General features: G+C 32.2%; 2 protein-coding genes across 13 annotated transcripts; one reads left to right on the forward strand and one right to left on the reverse strand.

Annotated features, from left to right (window-relative positions):
* Positions 1-8,632: 8,632 nt before the first annotated feature.
* LOC110621031 (retinitis pigmentosa 1-like 1 protein) lies at positions 8,633-13,473 on the forward strand. Of its 4 annotated transcripts, XM_021765046.2 has the most exons (4): positions 8,633-9,014; positions 10,290-11,474; positions 11,562-11,615; positions 11,682-13,473. In XM_021765046.2, exons 1-4 carry the CDS (start codon positions 8,952-8,954, stop codon positions 13,185-13,187), a joined length of 2,808 nt encoding a protein of 935 aa, XP_021620738.1. In that variant the 5' UTR covers positions 8,633-8,951; the 3' UTR covers positions 13,188-13,473. The 4 variants fall into 4 exon arrangements, with proteins under 4 accessions (XP_021620738.1, XP_021620735.1, XP_021620737.1 ...); XM_021765043.2 differs by having other exon boundaries at positions 8,634-9,014; positions 10,290-11,615; XM_021765045.2 differs by having other exon boundaries at positions 8,634-9,014; positions 11,562-13,473.
* Positions 13,474-13,695: 222 nt separating this feature from the next.
* On the reverse strand, positions 13,696-19,395 carry LOC110621032 (transcription factor PIF3). Of its 9 annotated transcripts, none has more exons than XR_006351802.1 (10): positions 18,444-19,393; positions 17,061-18,273; positions 16,861-16,965; positions 16,671-16,736; positions 16,263-16,328; positions 15,633-16,148; positions 14,827-14,956; positions 14,507-14,715; positions 14,112-14,207; positions 13,696-13,888 (listed from the first exon to the last, which is right to left on the reverse strand). XR_006351802.1 is itself a non-coding variant. In XM_021765048.2 (8 exons), exons 1-8 carry the CDS (start codon positions 18,536-18,538, stop codon positions 14,702-14,704), a joined length of 2,202 nt encoding a protein of 733 aa, XP_021620740.1. In that variant the 5' UTR covers positions 18,539-19,393; the 3' UTR covers positions 14,346-14,701. The 9 variants fall into 9 exon arrangements, 2 of the variants coding, with proteins under 2 accessions (XP_021620740.1, XP_021620739.1); XR_002488893.2 differs by having other exon boundaries at positions 14,112-14,217; XR_002488897.2 differs by lacking the exon at positions 14,112-14,207.
* Between the last annotated feature and the right edge of the window lie 3,220 nt (positions 19,396-22,615).

Consider the following 22,615-nt stretch of genomic DNA (forward strand, 5'->3'; position numbering starts at 1 on the left):
AAAAATCGAACTAAATTGATTTTGATTAAAAACTGAATCAAACCGAACCGATCTGATTCAGCTCAATTCAATTCGGTTTGAATTTTTAATAAATTTTTTATTTTTTTCACTTTAATATTTTAAAATTTAATTGAAATATTTTAACTTTAATATGATTTTATCTCTCTGTATTATTGAAAATAATATTTTACTATCACTAAATCGGTTTGATTCAATTTTTTTTTTATTTTCTTATATCGAATCGAACTGAAATAATCGAATTTTTTAAAATTAAAAATCGAACCAAATCGAATCGAAATAAATAAAAAATCAAATTAAAATTTTAAATTAATTCTATTCGGTCGATTTTTTCGATTTAAACTGCGCAAACTAATATTTTCTCCCACGTTATATATGTATATTCATTGTACTTAAAAAAGAAAAAGAAAAAAAGGAAAGAAGGAATAATGTTGATAAGAATTAGAAGGGAATCAAAAACTGGATGGTTTTCTTGATTACATATCTTGAATTTAGTTGTTAAGAGATTCGTTTACATATAATTCAATTATTTTGTTATCTGTATGGCTGAGAAGATATTCTAGGGAAGGAAAGAAGAAGGCATGCATGTGATCATACAAGAACAACAACAATTTTTTTTTTTTTTTAAAAGGGATTTTATTTCCTTGACTATTTATAATTATCTTCCTTAAACACGTTTAAGACTTTACTCTGGACAATGATAACAACAATAATGTAGCTGTATTAATAAGAAATTAATTAATTTAATTATTATTATGTATTATAATTTTGTATTTGTGTGATAGCCTGTCTCCTTGTTCTTACATTATGAAGCTTCCCCCTTGACCTCTGGCAATGTCCTAATTCAGACATCCAATTGGGTAATTAATAATTAAAAAAAACATATAATATAATATTAAAAGATCTTTATCTCCATGAAAAGATGCTTGTAATCTCCATGCCTCATTATGTGCTCGTACGCTTATCTTTTAGTGTAATATGAGCTGTTATTTCAAGTCAACTATGGCTAACCATTTTTATTCTAGTTGTTTTCTTCTGTTCTCTCTGCCCATTTCCTGTCTTTTCTCTTTTCTTTTTCCCATCTAATCCATCTGGTGGGGGTCTAATCCTTAATCTTTTAGCAATATTCTATGATTTATATTAAAAAAAACATTTGTTGCTCTACATTTTGATAATAAATCCTTCCTAGTTTTTTTCAACTCTTTGTTGCTTCAGTTTTAGGGAATGAATCAATGTCTTTGAATGATTAAAGCAATGCAAATATGTTTTATTGTTGGGATCTAATCCTTAATCAGCTCTAAAGAAGCATTTGTTGTATGTTTTGTCTCTCACAGATTTCTTGCTTAGTTGGGATTCCTCTGGGAAGGTTAATCCCCAAAGATCAAAACTTTATCTGCCACAAAACACATCAATTAGAAACTGGGACTCATGAGAATATGTGACAGCAAACTATATATTTAAATGTATGACCCATGAACCCCACCATGTATTTACATTACTGGTCCATGTGGACCCGGCTTATGTAAGCACATCACCATAAATGAACTTGGCTTAATTTCGTGTGGAAAGCAAAGGTGAGATCTCAGCATAAACATGCACAGTATACGGATCTGTAGAAAGCTGAACTGCAGAAGTATGCATGTGTATAATAATGTCCTTGATTTGGTTTTATCTCTTTCCTTCTTTCTTGAAATGATCAAAGATTTGGTACAAGTAGTTTTGTAATTAAAAGAAAAAAGGGGATTCATTTCAATGAGAACTTAAAATTTCCTTTAGTTGCTGCCAACTTTTGGCTTTGTATTCTGCAGAAAGGAGTCAGCGTCATTAGACCTGAAGCAACTGAGTTCAAGGCATCAAGCGGGAAGTTTGAATAAAATTTCACAATCAAACAAGTGTAAATCATAGCTACATCATGGTAAGACAATGAGACATAATTAGCCAAGCTTAATGGCCTAGTTAAGTGGTTCATTTGATGGGAAATATGTGAATTGATATTCATGAACAGGAAGATAAATAGGCAGATAATAATCGAATGGTCATTCGAAATAGAGAGAGAGAGAGAGAGGTGGCACAATCCATCTGCCCTTAAAAATAGAGAAACCTTTTACCATTATCCTTAATCACATCTGTTCCTAAGTTGATTCTGAGACAGACAACTAATTGACAAGAAAGAACTACTGTTACTCTTTAATAGTGGGATCAAACTCATAGAATAAGTTCTTCCTAGTATAATCATATATCTTCATTAATCACACCCATTGTGCAGAAAATAGTTTCAATTGGCATTTCTGATTTAACCCACCAGACCCAGTTAAATATGTGATTTTGTGAAACGCATTAGGATTACTCCCATCCCAAACCAATCGAGAATTCAATATACCTTTGTGTTCAAGATTATACTGGTCATCTTAAATTTAGAGCAGGTCTAACTCACTTTAAAATTTTAAAAAGTCCGTTTCTCTATTTCAAACGGACGAGGGATTCAGCGGTAGGAGATTTGATTGCTTTTAAATGGGTATAAAGTAGTAGAAATTGTAAGAAACATCTCTCATTTATGGCCTAGACAAGTGAAACTAATAGGATAGAAGAAGGGGGTCCTCATGAGATGACCTTAATGTATTGTTATTATTATTGTTGTTGATTGGCCCATTAACAAACATAAGCACATGGGATATGTATTAAGTTTTTAGTTAACTCACAACTAAACTTGCTAAGCTTTTGTCTCGTCAAAGCAACAAATGATGATGACACAAACATATGAATGTCTCTATCATGACATTGCTTACTGTTAATGGAAGCTTAAGATCTCACTAACAATCATTATTTAGCTAACTCCTACTATTTATTCACGGTTAATCTAATTTTCTGCCCATCTCTTGATTTTTATTTCCTTTTTTTTAACCAAAGTTTTATTTCAGAAAAATTGCTAGAAGTAGCTTGAATTGCTGCGTGTAAGCATATGCACAGTAGCATTTGATATTCTTTTTAAGTTAAAAAAAGGGTGAAGGCCCAGATTATTATAGTGGAGATTGACTTTAATTAGAAGGCAACATCAATGATCAAAAGGGGTTAAGGGACTTTAATCTCATCAATTATTAAAAAAGAAAGAGCTTTTGTCTGGTTGAAATTGCCTTCACATTTGCAATAATGTAATGTTTGCTTTTGCTTTGTAGTGGGAAATGATAGTCAACTTTTTTGCCACATTTACATCATTACTATTCTCATTTTTGGAGAGGAGAAGAGATTCAAAATCTACTGCTACACAATATCTTTGAGGATTGTGAGGTTGTTATTCTTTGGAGCAATGGTCTTCTCAAAATAGAGTTATAAAAATTTTTATAAACTGAAATAAATTAAATTCTATTAATTTCTTAAAAGAAATGTTAACCCATTCATGATACCCCTCTAATCTTATAGTGGCTGCTGCCCAGTGGGAGTCCCATTGGGCTTGAAAGAAAGACAACACGTAGTCCATCAATTCCAGACGCCTTCTATGATTTCGTATTAAAAATTGCATCACACTAGATCAACTCTTACTTGTAAAAAGAGTTTCTAACTCCTGCTTCAGTAATAAGTCCAAACAAGACAGCTTACGCAAAGGTCAAAGCTCTAAGGATTCCTCAATACCATTTAAACCTGACAAGAAGATGCTTCGTTTGTGAAAACGTTCCTTAACACCAAGCCCTAGAACTTTCAAATTGGAGGAGCTGGCAATAACCGAAAGATAAATACTGTAGTTTTATATAAATTTCTTGAGCTTGCTTTTTTTTACCGATGTGGGATTTCTAAGTTGCTGATTGTCACAGGATGAGCTTGTCTTCCATGAATTAACTATAAAGTTAGAGAATTGATCATCAGTCCGCCTAGCAGCAATAAGATGGGAAGGTGTAGTGTGGTTAGTTCCATGGTGAAAACTACAAAAACAAATTAAATAAAAGAAAATAGCTAGGTCACTGTTCTGCACTGAGCATGAGAAGGTGACTAACGCCAGCTTGAGGACACTTAAATTGCTACAATTTCTCTTGCAAGTTTCTATTCTCCACATAAACAAATTAGGCTTTGAACTCTAATTAAGTCCATGAAAATAGACTGATAGAACCAAGAAGGAAAAATTTATTGATGAAATGAAATTTTATATAATTATTTATATATTTTTAACATTACATTCATATATTTTGATTAATTTTTTTTAGTTTTATTAGATTTTATATTTAATTATAGAATTTTTAATTTTAACCTATTATTTACTTAAATTTTTAGTATTTTTATAAGTTAAAACAAGTTAAAGAATGAGAGAAATATTTAGAGAGAAATTCAAATAAATTTAGAGAGATTACGAAAAAATTTATAAAAATAAAAATATGAAATAATTATATTTTTATCTCTTTCGTGTGTTTTGTTTATATACCATTTATTGCTTGGTTTTGATTAGCTTTGTTTTTTTTTTTTGAATCAATGATTAGCTTTGTTATCTCATGTTAAGTTTTTTCTCAATTATTAATAATATTCTACTTATAAAAAAATTTAAATTTTTTATTTTTAAGAATGAGGAAGATCAGATAGTATGTAGTGATATATTAAAAATAAATTATCAATAAATTTATATTTAATTATCAAAGGTTAAAAAGTTTGAAAAATTTTAAAATTATAAAAAAATAAAATTAAAAACTATCAAAATAACTGAATTTAATATATTCTACAACTATATGTTTTCCTCTATACAGGAATCATAATTAAAATTTACAGAGAAAAATATAGGATAGACTTGTGTTTTTATAGTCTATTCCATGTTGCGCTTATTTTCATGCGTAACTAACAGAAGTCTTTAACTCTCTAAGTTTTTCTCTAGGGCAATGGATTAGGAGTTTCTAAGGATACAAATACATCATAATCGAAAGAGTAAATAACTTTTTGCCCACTTTTGAACATATGTATAATGGAAATTACGAAAAACTCAAGAAAAGAAAATTTGAAAAATCTAGAATGAAAAATTCATCAAGAGTTTTTCTTTTTTTCTCTTATTTTTTAATTTATTATTCATAATTATTTTAGATAATTTTCTAATAGAATTTATTGTTGAATTACATGAACAACTAAATTTTTTTGCCAGAGGATTTGGATATAATTTGGATTATTATTAATTCTCTTTAATTTATTTGAGTTAATTTTATTTATCAATATATTATTTAATTTTTGAGATTAATACCGAAAAGAATAGGACTGAATTATGAATTGAATATCACATGAATATTAATTAGATTGAAAATGAAAATTTGACTCGCGGAGTTTTAGATAAAATAATCACGTATTATTGGAAGATAAATGATAATTTTTAATTAACTAATTTAATCAATTACCTTAGAATTATTTACTCTAAATTTGATAATTAAAATTGGATTGTTAACTAAATGAATCAATTCAATTATATCCAAGTCAAATTAAAGTACCCTAATACTTAATATTAATTATTATTTAATTTTATTTTATTATTTTATTTTAAATTTACAATTATATTCACCATTAATAGTCTAAATAATAATTAGATTTATAAATACTTTGATATTTAATTTTCAGTTCGTATGGATACGATATTATATCCCTCTTTATTACTTAAGACGATTCCGTACACTCATGGATATCGCATAAGACATGCCCTGCCAAGAGAGAATTCTTGGATATCGCATAAGACATGCCCTGCCAAGAGAGAATTCTTACGGTTCTAAATTTTCTATGTTTTCTAAAATGGTGGATTTTTATTCTTAATGAAGATAAGAAATGAAGGAAAAGGAAACTAAAATTTTAAAATTCTTGATTAATTAACTTACTAATTAATAACATTACAAGATTTATATGATCAACCCATATACTCTTTGACTCCTGAGATAATGATACTCTTGAGCTCATTTATTTCTCTCCTTGTATTTGGATGGATGAAAAATAAAAGATGTAAAGGAAAAGAGGAGAAAAGCATAATTTTATAAAAAAACTCATAGGCAGCCGTTTACTATTATTTAAGCCTCACCATTTTTTTTTCTATAAAAAAAGATGGAGATTTCATTAACTAGAGTCAAGCCCAAAATCTAAATAAATATAAAGTTAAAACAACTTCAAGCCTAAACATGCAAAAGACTTAACCCATTAAAAAAATCCAAGGCTCAGGAAGCAACTCTAGAGCTATCGACAGCAGTCACCACTGCCACTGCTATTACCGCTGTCGCTCAACCTCTGTTCACAACAACCACCAGAAAGGTCATCTCTTGAAAACTAGAACAAAAACAATAAAGCTAAAAAAAATCAGGAGCATATCCAAAAGAAAAAGAAAAATAAAAACTCCATAAAAGCATCCCTTCTTCCTCAAAGCATGTTGAACCTTGTGAAGCATGACAACCAAGAATCACACCCTAGCTCCTTTGCTACAATGCAAGAACGCCATCTGCTGGGATCTAAGACTAATAAAAATGAACAAGTATAAGTAGCGTTGAGAAGGTGATAGACAGAGCTTCTTTAGCAGATCTTTGGCTTTGAAGGTCACTAAGATGGCAAGTAGCCTGATACCGACCCTAAAAGTTATCCATCTCTGTGATACCTTGAGTTCACTTGAATATGATTCAATTAATTCATTTGGTTAACGATTTAATTTTAATTACCAAATTTAGAGTAGATAATCCTAAAGTAATTGACTCTCTAAAGTAATTGACTCACTCTTCCGAGTAGGACTAAATTAATTAACTAAAAATTATCACCTATCACTCAATAATCTGATAATTCTCTAATTAATTTCACAAAAACTGATTATTTTACATAAGACTCCACAAGTTAAATCTTTCATTATTAATCCAATTAATATTCATGTGATATTCAATTTTCAATTCACAATTCAGTCTGTTCCCCCGTATTAATCTCAAAATAAAATCATTCAAATAGATACTCAAAATCATTAATCTCAATAAGTGAATAATATATTGGTAAAGAAAATCAACTCAAATAAATTTAAGAGAATAAAAAATTCAAACTACAACAAGTCCCCTAACAGAAAAATTTAGTTGCTCATGTTCAATAATTTAACAATAAACTCTATTGAAAAATTATCAAAATCATCCTAAAATAATCCTAAATAACAAATTAAAAGAATAAGTAAAATAAAAAAATAAAAACTCTAGATATATGAATTTCTCATTCTAAATTATTTCCGCTGTGTATATGTGTTTAAAAGCGAGCAAAAAGTCCCTTGTCTCTTAATTCCGATATATTTATACCATTTGAGACTCCTAATCCGTGATCCCAGAGAAAAATCTAAAAAATTAAAACTTCTGGTAAAAATATGGAGCATTCCATATAAAAAGGAAGGAAACAGGGATCGACCAGGAGAATACGAGTCTACTCCGTATTTTTCACTATATCATTAGGACTTCAAAAAATTCGTCCAAATATAATGTAAAAGATCAAAACATATGGCAGTTTTTCAAATTTCTCTCCAAAATACATCATTCACTATTTAACTTATTTTGACCTATAAAAACACTATAAATTAAGTGAAAACATCAATAGATTCAAACTAGAAATTATATAATTAAAAAAATTTAACAATAATAAAAAAATCAATTAAATTAAAAAAAACATAAATTTAAAAAAATGTATGAATTGTTGTATAAAATTTTATCACATCATTTACCCATTTACCCATTTCCTTAGGTGTGGTGAGAAAACCCATGCTCCGGACAAAGATAAATGAGTTCCCTTAGGAAAAGCCGCTTGCTTGCAAAAAGAGAGGACTCTATAAAAAGGGAAAATACGAGGGAAAAGTTTCTCTCTAAAAGGATTAGAGAGAGATGTGGAGCAAAACCACAGTTTGGGAATTACCGAAATGGGCCGGGTATGAAGAAATAGAAAAGGCCTAAAAAGGCCATCTCTTCTCCTTCACTCTCACCATTAACTATATTGCTTTTATTCATTTTATTTATATTTTGCCATTTTTATCATTAAATAAATTATTGTTAATCTAATATTTCAAATAATATTTAATTTATTGTTATTTTGTTGTATATGTTGCATTATATATATATATATATGGTGCATTTGATATTATAATTGTGATATTGGTAATTATATTGAATTTAAATTGATCAAAATTAATTTTGTAGTCTTTTTATAATTATAATTATAAAAAATTGAAAAGTTAAGTTTTATTGTAAAAATTAAAAAATAGACTATAAATGTGAAAAAATACAAAATATTGAGCTTTTTAATCCAATAAACCTATTTTTTCAGAATTTCCAGTTTTTTTTTCCTTTTTAGATTTTAAGAAGGCTAAAAGATTCAAAGCTTACCCATATAAATAAAAATAATAAATTTGGGCCACAATTGGGCTAGGAAAGGCCCATATATTTGTCAACTGGGCCTAAACAATAAGAAAGGAACGACGCCGTTTTAATATGATGAAAACCCCAGAAATTTCTACATTTCGACCGTTAAACAGTGGAAAAAGAAAAGAAAGATCCTGGTCCCCCATTGAAAAACCTTTGTCTGGTAGCCATTAGGAAAATTGCTCTCACTTTCTAAGCATCCAATCAAACCAAACCCCATTCTTTATTGTCTTCTTCGTTTTGATTATCAATACTATTGAAAAGTAGTTTTTAAAAGGAAAAAAAAGGATTTTAAATTGGAATCCTAATCATTCATATTGGGATTGATCATGTGATACAGTCTGTCACTCACCACTGTTCTGCTTTCTTTGCTGTTATTGTTCCCTTCCTTTCCTTTCTTTTCTTTTCTTTTCTTTTTTTCCCCCTTTCCTTTTTTGCATTGCCTACCATATTACCTTTGATCTTTCCCTTTTTATCTCGTTCTTGATATTTTTCTTTTATTATTATTATTTTCTGATCTAAAAAGAATCTCTCATCATTCTCTCTCTCTCTCTCTCTCGTTCAATCCTTATGGCTACTGAATCTGAAACTACATCACTTCACAATCCTACCACTACTGTTAATCCTGATGAGGTATGTCTTATATTTACACATATTCAATGATCAAAATTTTCTTGTTTCTGTAGAATTCTTGATGGGATTTCTGTTTATTTAACTTCTAGCTTTTACTTGATGACTTTGATCAACTTGTTTCGAGAGTTTTTGATTTTTGATCAAGACCCATATGTGATTTCTTTTGTTTGCTTGTTTATTATATCTGAATGGTATTTTTAGAAAAGCAAGTTTGCTTCAGTGTATGGAATTTGATTGTGTTTGAAATTTCTATCTTTCTTTTTGATGTTTTTGGATAAGGGTATTTTAGATACATCTTCAACCTATATACTAGGTCAAGCTTTGTAAAATTTTCACTGTTAGCAGAAGATCCTCTTTGCCGGAGCCTGATAAATTCTGTTCTGAACAATCATGGCAGAAGTATAAAGTCTGAGTTGCAAAAAAAAGTATTTTCTCTAAAAAGATTGTCTTGATTGTTAGGGTTGGGCAATAAGGTATTTCAGATGCTACTGCTAATGTTCATGGCAATATAATTGAAACCTCTCTCTTAAAAAAAATTGCAATAATCATGAATGGAAGAACAGAAGCTGTTAGCATCATGATGGGATGTCTAGTCTACCAACAGTTTAAAATTGTCTAGGGGATCAAAGAATAAATATTCAATCACTTATTTTTTGTACAAGATTATGCAAATTTGAATAGTCTTTTGAAAAATCATAAATAAGATATCAATTTGAGATTCAATGGCCCATGAGAGATGGAAATGTGTTGCACATCCTGAACTTTATTTTGGACATATTGCTATCCCTAATTGTCTTACTGCTGTATTGCATTGTATTGGTGTTTACTCTCTTTTTTTTTTTTTTCTCTTTATATTTAGTAAAAAATATTATCTAATTCTTGTGATATTAAAAAACTCATTAATTAATACCTTAATTTTAAAAAATATAATAAAAATTTAAAATATCTATTAAATTTTAAAAAGCCTATTTTCATTAATAAAATCTATAATACTCTCAATATAAAAAGACTAATTAGTAGATAATTTTACAAAATTAAATAAAACACTTAAAAGACTAATTAATAAATCTTTTAAAATCTCAAGGGTATTTTAATATATTTTTTAAAATTGAGTAATCAACTAACAAATTTACTAGTATAAACTAGTATCATAGAGGCTAAATAGTAAATTTTTTATAAATTATTTCCACTTTATATGACGTCACTCATTTTGAACTGTTGGAAGTTTGATCTTTTATTCTTAACTGAAAGCTTACAATCTTGCATTTGTTACAGCCAATGGAGAACAAGGTGAATCAAGAAGTAATGCCTATGGAACAAGAAACTGTTTCTTTCCCCGAGGGAGGTAAAGAAGAGAACCCCAAATTTGATGAACTGCCACGAGAGACAAAGCAATTGAAAGGAGAATCAAACAATAAACAGACAGAGCCTCCAGAAATTGAGGTTAAGATTGATGGTTCTTCTGCTGTGGATGCTCTACTGGAAGACAAAATTGAGATGGAGCAAGACATTCCTCATTCACATGCACACAGTAGTCTAGAGCCAGCAGGTGATGCTGTTAAAAGTCAGCCAGTTGCACAACCAGCTAATGAATCTGTTGCAGAAGTACAAGAAGAGCAACCAGCAACAGCATCTGTGGAGAAAATCGAACAGAAGCAACCAACGATAGTCGATATTTCAGAATCATCAGCTGAAGCTGTTGAGAAACCAGAGGAGCTGTCAGCAGTTGTTCCTACTAAAGAATCAGAAGAAGTGGTTGTAAGAGATCCCGAAGATTCAGAAGTAGTGTCTAAAGGAGTCAATAAACAAGAAACAGTTGTTTCAGAAGTTGCTGTAAAAGTGGAGGAACAATCTGAAGTCACTGAACACAGTGCACAACCAGAATCAGTTTCAGAAATTGGGAAACAACAGGAGCCTCCAGCAGTTCTAGCTATCAGAGAATCAGAAGCAGTTGTAAAGGATATTGAAGCTTCAGAAGCAGCATCCAAAGAAACTGATGAACCAGAATCAGTAGTTCCTGAATTGGAAGCGACACAAAAGGAACAATCTGAAGTTGCCAAACAAGATGAAAGAGTAGAATCAATTGAAGCAACTGAGAAACAACAGGAGTCATTGGAAGTTCTTCCCGTCAAAGAATCAGAAGCTGTTGTGATAAACGATATTGAAGATTCAGCAGTGCCTGAAAATGTAGATAAACCAGAATCAGTAGTTCCTGCTGAAGTTGAGATGAAACCAGAGGAACAATCTGAAGTAATCAAAGTTGATGAGAAACCAGAGAGCCCAGAAGCCGAAGCTGATATACAACTGAAGGTAGGATATGAAGTCCCAGAAAATATTGAAATTAAATCAATAGAAAAAAAAACAGAATCAAGTGTGCTCGTTGATGAGGTCAAACCAGAAGATGAAAGTGAAGTTAGTGGCCAAGTTGAACCTAAGGGAAGTATCAAGGCTGAAACTGTAATAGATGAGGGAACATTGGCTGATAAAGTTGAAATTAAATCAATAAAAGAAAAAACAGAACCAGTTGTGCCAGTTGTTGAGGTCAAACCAGAGCACGAAACTGAAGTCATTGGCCAAGTTGAACCTAAGGGAAGTATCAAGGCTGAAACTGTACCAGAGCACGAAACTGAAGTCATTGGCCAAGTTGAACCTAAGGGAAGTATCAAGGCTGAAACTGTAATAGATGAGGGAACATTGGCTGATAAAGTTGTGGATACCATAGCCTTAAAGGAAGAGAGAACCAGTAAAGAAGAGGAACCTAGTGCAGCATCTGAACAGATTGTTTTGGTTAAACAGGAGGCTGAAGCTGACTTGAAAGAAGGCATAGAAGAATCTTCTCTTGCAGATGGTGCAGAGACAACTGATCTGGAGAATGGAAAGAAGGAAACTGATGGGACTGAAGTAGTTGAAGCACCACCAAAAAAGGCGATCGTGCAAATGGAAAATGATGGACAAGAGAGAGAAGAAAAGACTATCAAATCTGAAGTTGAGAATGCAGAGAGAGAAGAGTTAAACAAAGGGCTAAATGAGCCAATAAAAGTGGATGATTTTAAGGCGGCTGTTTCCAATACCGAAATTACTGAACGATCATTTGAGGGAGAGCAAACTGGTCAAGTTATCGAACCACTTGCAGAAAACAAGAAAGAAGAAAACATAAAAGAGAAAACACCAGCTTTAGTTGAAACCAGCAAAGATGGGTCCATAGAGGGAAAGCTGGATGAAGCCATTACAGCTGTTACAGAACCAGTTAACAAATCCCCAGATTCAGGGTTAGAAGTAAAAGATGAAGAGAGTGCAAAAACCGGTGAAGGCAAGGTAGGGAAAGAAAATGCTGAGATAGAAAAATCTGATACCCAGAATTTAGAGCCGCCTACCGAGGATGGGGATGATGCAAAAGCATCCCAAGACTTGCCAAGAGAAGTTCCAGCCAAGCCTATTCAAAACATGAAAGAGGATACACCAGCTTTAGTTGAAACCAGCAAAGATGGGTCCATAGAGGGAAAGCTGGATGAAGCCATTAGAGCCATTACTGAACCAGTTAACAAATCCCAAGGTTCTGGGTTAGAAGTAAAAGATGAAGGAAGTGCAAAATCTGGTGAAGGCAAGGTAGGGAAAGAAGATGCAGAGGAGATAGCAAAATCTGATGCCCTGTATTTAGAGCCTTCTATCAAGGATGGGGATGATGCAAAAGCATCCCAAGACTTGCCAAGAGAAGTTCCAGCCAAGCCTATTCAGAAAATAAAAAAAGAAAACACAAAGGAGGGGACACCAGCTTTAGTTGAAACCAGCAAAGATGGGTTCATAGGGGGAAAGCTGGATGAAGCCATTACAGCTGTCACTGAACCAGTTAACAATTTTAAAGATTCTGGGTTAGAAGCAAAAGATGAAGAAAGTGCAAAAGCCAGTGAAGGTAAGGTAGGGAAAGAAAATGTTGAGGAGATAGCAAAATCTGAAGCCTGGAATTTAGAGTCTTCTACCAAGGATGGGGATGATGCAAAAGCATCCCAAGGGTTGCCAAGAGAAATTCCAGCCAAGCCTATTCAAAAACAATCAAACAATATTTTAACAAAAATGAAACATTCACTTGTGAAGGCAAAGAAGGCTATCATTGGGAAATCTACAAGCTCGAAAACCCTATCTTCTGACACCAAGGGTGATATTAAAGTAAAATAATTGCCAAGGAAATATAGTTTTCTTGAACATATAAGGTTGTGGAATTTGCATTTTGATATATAGATTTTAGTTGTGTGTATACCATTTTTCTTGTATTTCACCCTATTCTTTGGACTTGTATGTATTGTTTGTATGCTGGTTCTTGGGTTGTTTATCTTCTGTAATGATCAGTACGGAAAAACTTCTTCAGTTGTGAAAATTGATTTGTATACCTATTTTGCCAAACAACTCTTTCTTCGTATTTATGTACTCATTACTTGTTAATAGAGTTTACACTATTGTATTAGATGAGGTTGTCCTGATTCTTTAGCACAAGTTTAGGTATTTCATGACTAGTTGGTAAGTTAACCGTACCAGGAATTATCGAGGAAGACAACAACTTTTGAGGTTTTGTTCTGCTTCAGTGATTCCTGACATTCTTTTTATCCCTTATAAATAATCACTTAATGTCTTCAGGAAGCCACATTATGTTGCTTTCTTTGGTAATATATGTAAGAAAAAGGGGGGCTTTATACCAACTTTTGTTAAATAGGAAAATATGTGAATGAAGCAACTTGATGCAAGCAGAGCAAACTTAATACATGATCAGGTTTCCATTTCATCCCCAGCGTTTCTGCCAGAGACATTACACTTTTCATGCACTGGTGATAGTTGCAGTTCTCTTAACTTAATGCTCCACTTAGTCATGAAAGAGCCTGTTGCTGTCATATCATGATTTTTCCATCAGAACCTTTTAAAGAAAAGATGTAAGTATAAACATTGTAAATAGTTCATTGAATGGGATTTCTGATTCTGCAGTAGTTTCATCAAGGTCCAATTCACAAGACAATCAAATTTGACGTCCTTCACATATCTATAATGATTCAGAATCTGGAAAAATACTAAATAATGTGTAACCTCAATCTTAAAAGGAAAGGAGAATACCAGACAATTTGTTTCGCTTCAGATAATTATTTCTTTTCCCTTCTATTTTGGCATTGAGGTGGCCGAGGAACCAATGAGGAAACTGCATTTTCTTACCTAGGTTGTCCTAATCACAAACATTAGAACTGTTAATATGACCATTATTCAGATTTAGGAGATGAAGCAATGATTGTTTGCCATTCTAATGCCTATTGCTCTTTGTAAAGGACCAAACAAGCATACAGCAAATCAATGGAAGATGAAGAGAGAGAAGTTGCACAAAATGTATTGGTAAGTATCTATAGTTTCATTAACTCAAAGAATATTATAGCGCAAGATCTACCAAAAGAACATATTTCTGATATGTAAGTGAATGTACAAAAGCAAGAAAAGGCTATAGAGTCTCCTCAACGTACCAAAATCTTTCTGCAAACTGTAACTGCACTGTGCTGAAATTGGAGCACAAATGATCGTTGATAAGATTCAACTTCATTCAGTTGCCAAGAACTCTTTGCTGCACGCTTATGTGTTCTAGAGTCGCCATACAAGACTTGATCATTATTAGAAGCATGATGGTTGACCACCTCAATGACAAGGATTGGAAGAGACTGTCAGTCACAACCTGCTAAATGCACATAAAAACATAAACGAAAAAACATTTACCACTTCAAATCACCCTTCATAATCTGGTAGCAAATGTCTAGTGCAATTAATTAAGTTGCATATGCATACACACCAGTAGCTCCACTCGGTGCATTGTCATTCCCATTGGCCGAATTCAGAGCTCCCCTATCAGCAACTTCTGAGGATTGACCACTATGTTGCAGTAAAGAAGGCTGTTCAAAATTCTCATTTGTCATTTGGCACTGGCATTACAAAGAATGAAACTTAGGTCCGATTCAGGCATCTAATGGAACAAAGAAACTCAGTTTACGTAGACAATACAGTTCTATAAGGTTTCCCCCTTGATCATTAATATTTTAACATTATGCTAAATTCATGAGGATTGTCAATAGAAATTCACATTTCTTTACGAAATATGGTCTCACATGATTTTATTACCAATGAGAACCACCCACAGTTATCAAACAGAGATTGAAGAAATGAACAAAGCAAATGAAAGCCAACAGAAGAAAATTCTGTTGAGTATTTATTAAATTTTCCTTAAGCTCCTCCTTCAAGTGGTAACAAAAATAACAAAAATTCAGTAAGAGGAAGAGGAACTAAGAAACTGAAGCATTATACTTTGAACAAATTATGAAATAACGTGGAGAATTAGATTTTATATGTTGAAGATTTAATAATAAAACCTTATTAGATGACCACCCCTTACCATCTCCTTTTTATATAAAAGTAAAATTCTACTCATTGCTACATTCATAATAATATGTAAATCTTAAGGTGTGCTTATATGTCAAATGCTTCCTTTGTCTAACAGGAGAAGGGACATCCAGATGGGAGAGAAGACGCATGCCAATCCTTTCCATAAATCAAAGTGCAGTTGGGACATAAAAAATGAAACTTAATGATGAATTTGCAAACCTGACCAGATGTCTGATTCATCGAGCTATTGGCACCACAGTTTTTAATTGCTTGCGAGCTGATGTTTTGAATTGAATCCTTTGAGAAACAGCCTGGGGCTGAATCCAGATTATCCAAGGGACCTGCCACCCCACCAACATTCAGTCCAATGCTAGTTTTTAGAAGAGGTCCTCCAGAAATTGGCAGTAAGGGTGCACATGGATATGACATAGGATGTCCTTGAGCAGAAAGCGCAAATATTGGAAGGTTAGATGCTCCCATTCCATGCAAAGCACTGGGTCCAGATATTGATGGGCCACGAAAACATGCTCCATGCATAGGAGGCACTGGAATCATAGAGCAACCAGAAGATCCACCAATCATATCAGGCATACCCATGCCAAAACCCATTCCCATTCCCATTCCCATTCCAATACCCACGGGTGAGAATTGAGCCATATGAGCAGCCTGCATGTGAGGCATTCCTGGGGGCAACATCATTGATGGCATATACAGACCAGCTCCCATTGACATAATCTGCACAAAGTTGGTGAATGATACAAAGCAGTTAAGTGAAGTAAGCAATTCTAGTAACGTAAAGAATAATTTGAGAGAGAGAGAGAGAGAGAGAGAGAGAGAGAGAGAAATTACCTGCACTTGAAGCTGCAGTGTCTTTAAATACTCAATCGCCTCATCAAGCATTGATGCTTTGTCCACCTTAAGGTGAGAAAAATGTTAAGAGTCAACAGAAGCAAAGATGAAAAGGATTATCCAGTCTTAATTACTTGACCCTGTTCAATGTCCATACACTTCAAGAATATGAAGAAGTTCACCGTATGCAAAGTGCAAACCAAAGAGGGTCTAGAATTGTATAAAATTCTAAAACCTTGAATACATACACTTTAATTCTTCACTCCAAAATTCAATAAACATGGATAAGCTTCGTTAAATTGAGTCAACTCTGACAACACCAAGCCTTTGTGCAGGTAGGATAAATGCTTTAATCTCTAGCAAAGTATAAAATTTCATGAGCAAGAAATATAGATTCAGATATTCAACCTTGTTGCAGTTTGGTATGAGTTCTTGCAAGGCACGCATCTTCTCATTGATCCTATCCCGTCGCCTCTGGTTGTTGAAGTCCAAACAAAACCAATCAATATATTGTACTTACAAATTGTTGAATGCAACACCAAAAATAAGCAAATTCATTATGTTCAGAACAATATTGAAAGTGAAAACTCTTGATCACCCTTTCAGACAAATTATGTACTTCTGCTGCTCGGCTTCTCTTGGAGCCACCACCTCCTCGAGAAGGAGTGGTTTTTTTTGCAGCTACTGATTCCTCTTCAACATCCTGCGCATTATTGATTTTCTCAATACATAGAATAAAGAGATAATGCACAAAGAAGAAAAATTTGAAAAAAATCAGATATGTATCTTTGAACTTACCTCACTTGGAACTTCAGACTCCTCTGTTTCCTGGTGTTTTCTCTTCAAATTCTGTGTTGGTTCATCTGAAACTCTCTCCACACTATTCCCTGAGCAAACAGAAGAAGAAACAACTAATGGCTCTGCTGTCTTTTCACCATCTACAAATCCTCGAGTTGCACTTTCAGCAATTAGGCAATGGTGTTTATCATTCTTAGAATCTACTCGGTCCAAAGCCTCAGGTTGCTTTGAAGGAAGGGATTCCTCACCAGACTTAGGGTCCAATTGTTTAGCATCAACATTGGATGACACCAACACTGGGTTATAATTGAAGCTCGTTTCCTTTCCTGAACCACTAAATGTATCAATGAGTATGCATTCACCAGGATTGCTACTATTTGCAATTGAGCCCTTATCCTTTCTAACCTTTCTTTCAATGCTTGATATTCCTGAACCAGCTCTTGTACCGTTGTTGTGAAGATTAGCTTTAACAAATGCAGCAGGTCTCGAGAAATGTGAGAAATTCATCAAACTGGAGTTAGTAGTAGATGAGACTGGAACTTGGTTTTGCACTTTTATGCTAGGTAAACCACCTCCTGAAGGCGGAACTCGCATTGAATCCCTGGAAGTAGCATGGCGGGACAGATTGTTTGTACTCTCACCACTATTAGCTGAACCTCTGGATCTAAAACATGGAAATGATGTTTGGCATTGCTGTGATGGTGATGGATATAACTGACTGGAACCATTTCTAGGTCTATTAGCATCAACATCCCCAACTGATGAAACCTTTGTTATGTGCCCTTGCTCTGAACTCAAACCATTATGTCCAGGAGCACTACGAGAGTCTCTAACTGATTGATTACCACAACTTCTCTTTTCCATTGATGTATAATGATTATGGGGCTGTTCATTTGCAGTAACACCAGATAATTCATTAAAAAGCTCAGGATCATGTTCCAGAGTGTCTTCAATCCGATAATTGAACCAAGGTACCATGTCATCATCTTGATTCAAACCCATTACAACAGACGGCACAGACATTGGAACTTCACCTATGACAGAGTCCATGACCCCAAACCTTCCAACTTTAGTGTTGCTGCCATTATCTATGTCTTTGTCCTGTATCCTGGAGGTTTGAGATGGAAAACCACTTGAGAATTGGATCTTTCTAGTTCTGTTGGACTGAATTTGACCATTTTCCCATACTAGCTCAACAAAATCATTCTCAGGTCTGTGTTGAAAACATCATATAGATAAAAAAATAATATAAATAATATAAATAAAAGAATAAGAAGTAGAAGAAGAAGAAGAAGAAGAAGAAAACGGAGAAGAGTAATCAAAATGATAAAACATGATACGCTAAAATAAAAAGAGCTAAAAAAGTTGAGAAATCAAACTTACCCAGAAGATAGATCAGTTGAGCAAGTGGGATTCTTCTCCTGAGAAGAATCAAGCTTTCCTTTAGCCAATCGATATACTAGCTCAGATAAAGGCATGACGAAGGGTTGGCACCGCTTTTCTTACAAAAGAAATGCCCAAAATTCAATCACTTCGCCATTATCAGTATCTTCCAAACGCTAGGCTTTTAACTCTAGCACAAGTTCAAAGAACCCAAAAACATATAGGGAGCCAACAAGTTTTCAAGACACAAAGTTTGACAAAAACCCCACAATAAGACAATCCCAGTTATTATAACTGACAAAGGAAATAAAAGGAAAAGGAGAGAGTATTTCTTTTACAGTTACATAATCAACAGAATATAATCTTTCTTTTAAAGTAGCAATCCTTATCAGTAATCAGATAGGTTTATGTATAAATATAAAAGCTATAATTAAATATAAAGTACCAGTCAAACCTATTTCTTAATGGCGCCCAAAGATCCCAAAAAAATACCTTCCAAATTAAGCTTTAAGTTTAAAAAATTGCAAAAATTGGATATTTTCCGCTTCTCCAATGATTGAAATTAAATCCCAGAAAACCCAGCTCGGATTTTTTTTTTTCTTTAAACTGATGAACAGTACTGGACGAACACGATTAATTGTTGAGTTGAAACTTGAATTAACAGCTCAAAATCCTTGCCACCCAGTAATCAAGGAATAAACTCAATCGCAAATCAATTAAGAAGGAAGGATAAATCTGAGAAAAAACTGAGCTCCTCGAAGCAGCAGAAGAACGCTAATCCAAATGCATTTAATGTGAAACTTAGTTGTAAATCATAATAGAAGTTACCAAAAGTGTGATCTTTTACAGCTCCTAACTGAGCTCGAAGAAAGAGAACTCAAGTTTTCGAGAGAGAGAGAGAGAGGAGAGGACCCAAGTGGACGCAGAAGACGGCGAAAGACTAGCAGAGTTGTAGGGGCCCAACACTTATAAATACAATTAGAAACCTTTAAGCTTAAAGCGCTTAACCCGCTTCTCTTGCTCTTAATCTCACTGTTGCCATGGTTTTGTCGTTGTCCTCCTTAAATAATAAATAATTTTTTAAAAATTATTATTTGGTTTATTCAATGATTAGTTTTGCTATTTTAAAATATCTTTAATATTTTAAAAAATTCATCAATTAATTTTTTATTAATTTTAATCAATAAATATTATTAAAAAATTTAAATATTTAATAATTAAAATTTAATAAAAATATTAATTTTAATAATTTTTTTTAAATTTTAAAGAATTTTAATATATTTTTTAAAATTAATAAATTAACTAATATTTTTCTTAATAATAAATTTTTCACAATTTTACAATATAAGTCCATTGTAATTCATGCTACTTTATAATAAAATTTTAATATTGTTACTCCTTTTATCTTATAATTTTTTAATTATACATAATATAATTAAAGAAAATATTTTTAAAAACATATTCATTAAAAGTATTTAAACTGATTTAAATTAAATTTATTATATTTTTTAATTATAAAAATATTAAACTTTATAATTTCTTTACTATTATATCACACACTCACATTATTCTATTGTGAAAATATTTTTAATTAAATAGAATATATAAGAAATTTAATTAATAAATAACTGTATGGAAAAAATTAATTATAATTTGAAACAAATAAAAAAGAAAGAAAATAAACCATCTTTAAGTATTTTTGAAGGAAATTTAAAAAAATAAAATAAAATTCATCAAATTAAAATATTAGGATATTTTGATACTTTACATTTTCTTTTCCTTTATCGTACTTTTACCATATTTTATAAAATTTCCCTGTCCCTTTCCCTCGGTCCAAACACCGCGGAGGAAGTTTTTTTATTTTAACAATTTTATCAACAACGTTAAAAACGCTTTCTAACGCTGTTATTCGGTAATAATTTTAAAAAATAATATTAATTAAAATATTATATTTAATAATTAATAAAATAAATTCTAAAAAATTATTTATAACTTATTTAAATAATTATTTATTACTAAAATAATTAATCACTGCTGCAACGAGCTAAAAAAGCCTGAATTTAAATGAAGAAAATATTTTGATCAGACAAGTGTTTCTTTTTCTTTTTCTTTTTCTTTTGTTTTTCCTTTGTCTGCTCATTCTTATGTCTGATACTATCGTTTCTGTTCTCCATGCATTGTCCATTAAAGCAATCTGCAATTTTAGGTTTCAGCTACAGTAGCTTGATCTAGTTAATTGGAAACTTAGTTTGAATCCATTACAAAAGAGAGATATTGAGGATACCCAGACGATGATCATAGGAACAAACACTATTGGGTCTCCACAAATTCCATGAATAGTGCATGGCATGGCAGAGAATTAGGACCGATCAGTATTCGATTTAAATTGAAAAAATCAATCGAATCGAATTGATTTAAAAATTTAGTTCGATTTTTAATTTTAAAAATTTCTATTATTTTGATTTGGTTCAATTTTGATCAGAAAAAACTGAAAAAATCAAACCGAATCGATTAGTGATAATAATATATTTTTCCAATAATATAGAGAAATTAAATTATATTAAAATTAAAATATTTTAATTAAATTTTAAAATATTAAAAATAAAGTGTAAAAAATAAAAAATTATTAAAAATTATTAAAAATCGAAGCCGATTAAACCGAACCGAATCGAACCGAATCAGACCGATTCGATTCGATTCAATTTCTGACCAAAATTGATTTGCTTCAGTTTTTATAAACACTAAAATTTTAATTTTCAGTTTATTCAGTTCGGATCGGAATTGAACCGAACTGACCGAATGCTCACCCCTGAGTGAGAATTGAGCTGCCATGAAATATTACAAGACCCATTTCCTTCTTCTCGACTACACAAACGAAGGTTAACGTTGCAATCAAGTTTCAGTCTTCACTGGAGTTTTCTCTCCGTAATCGGCAGAGGGAAAAGCGAAATTATAGAGGAGGAGGGGACAATTTTGACAACGCGGATATGAGATCCGAAGAATCAGCTCATAGGACATGCTATAATTCAAGACCTGTGCTTATGCTCCTGTCACAATAAGCACGTACACTGATGTCAAACTTTTTTTGGTCGGGCATATGAATTACAATTATTAAATTTAAGTTAAAATTATGATAATTTATAATGAATTTTTTACGCCCAGGAAATAAGGTCAGACTCTAAAGAAAAAATAGATTCAAAATCTATCAAGTTCTTTTTAAGATGAATCAGTCCCATGTTGCGTGTTTCAGTCCGGTCAGGAGAATCATGTCGAACAGACCTCACACGCGGGCTCATTTGAAAGAAATCTAATCCAATGATGTGACATGAGGAATGGGAGCAGGCCAAATCACCTCGCAGTCTTGTTCGCATACATTAAAAAATTTAAATGGTTGTGTGGCGTGAAAAGAGATTCTGACATATTATACGTACGAATTTGAGTGAGTGACAGAGACAAATTCAGTGTAGCAGAGAAGCAGTTAGACGTCACTAGCGAATAAAAGAAAAATGGATAAAAGGGGAGAAACATTTTTTTCTCCATCCAAACTTACACAATCACTGTAATCTCTATTTTCTGGATCTCAGAATATCAATTTGTATAAAATTTTTTGTTGTGGTTTATAAATCTATAAAGGATTAAATAGAATCTAGCTAGGTAAGATGAGGAAGAAATATTAGAAAGTAGTTTGATAGTTGTTGTAATTAAGGAGTTGGCAATGTCCCAATGCCATGAATTTGAATAGAACAAATCTATCCAAATGATATTATAAATTATCCTACAATATTGCTTGTGGGTTGTGTAGATATGGGCTCTTATTCTTGCTTCTATAATGGAAAACAAACAAGATATATGTATAGTATGTTGAGGGGTAGTTTGGTCCTTTTACCTTCTATTCCAAAAACAATTATACCAAATTTGAAAACTATGTAATGCTATAGGGGATTTGATTAATAAAGACATTGACTTTGGTCATGGTATATATAGGCCTTTTGATTTTGGGAGAGACTTGTTTTGATTTATTGTTTTGCAAACAAGTGGTGGATATGTGATATTCATTGCAATAATGTCAAAAAAGACTCTCTTTTTCCCCTTTTTTGTCAAAAAAACTATTGAATTCGTTATAACAAAGTCACCAAATGAAATAATTGAAATCTATGAGCATATAAACTAGC

The sequence above is a fragment of the Manihot esculenta genome, chromosome 8 (genome assembly GCF_001659605.2).
Source record: "Manihot esculenta cultivar AM560-2 chromosome 8, M.esculenta_v8, whole genome shotgun sequence".
NCBI classification, from domain to species: domain Eukaryota; kingdom Viridiplantae; phylum Streptophyta; class Magnoliopsida; order Malpighiales; family Euphorbiaceae; genus Manihot; species Manihot esculenta.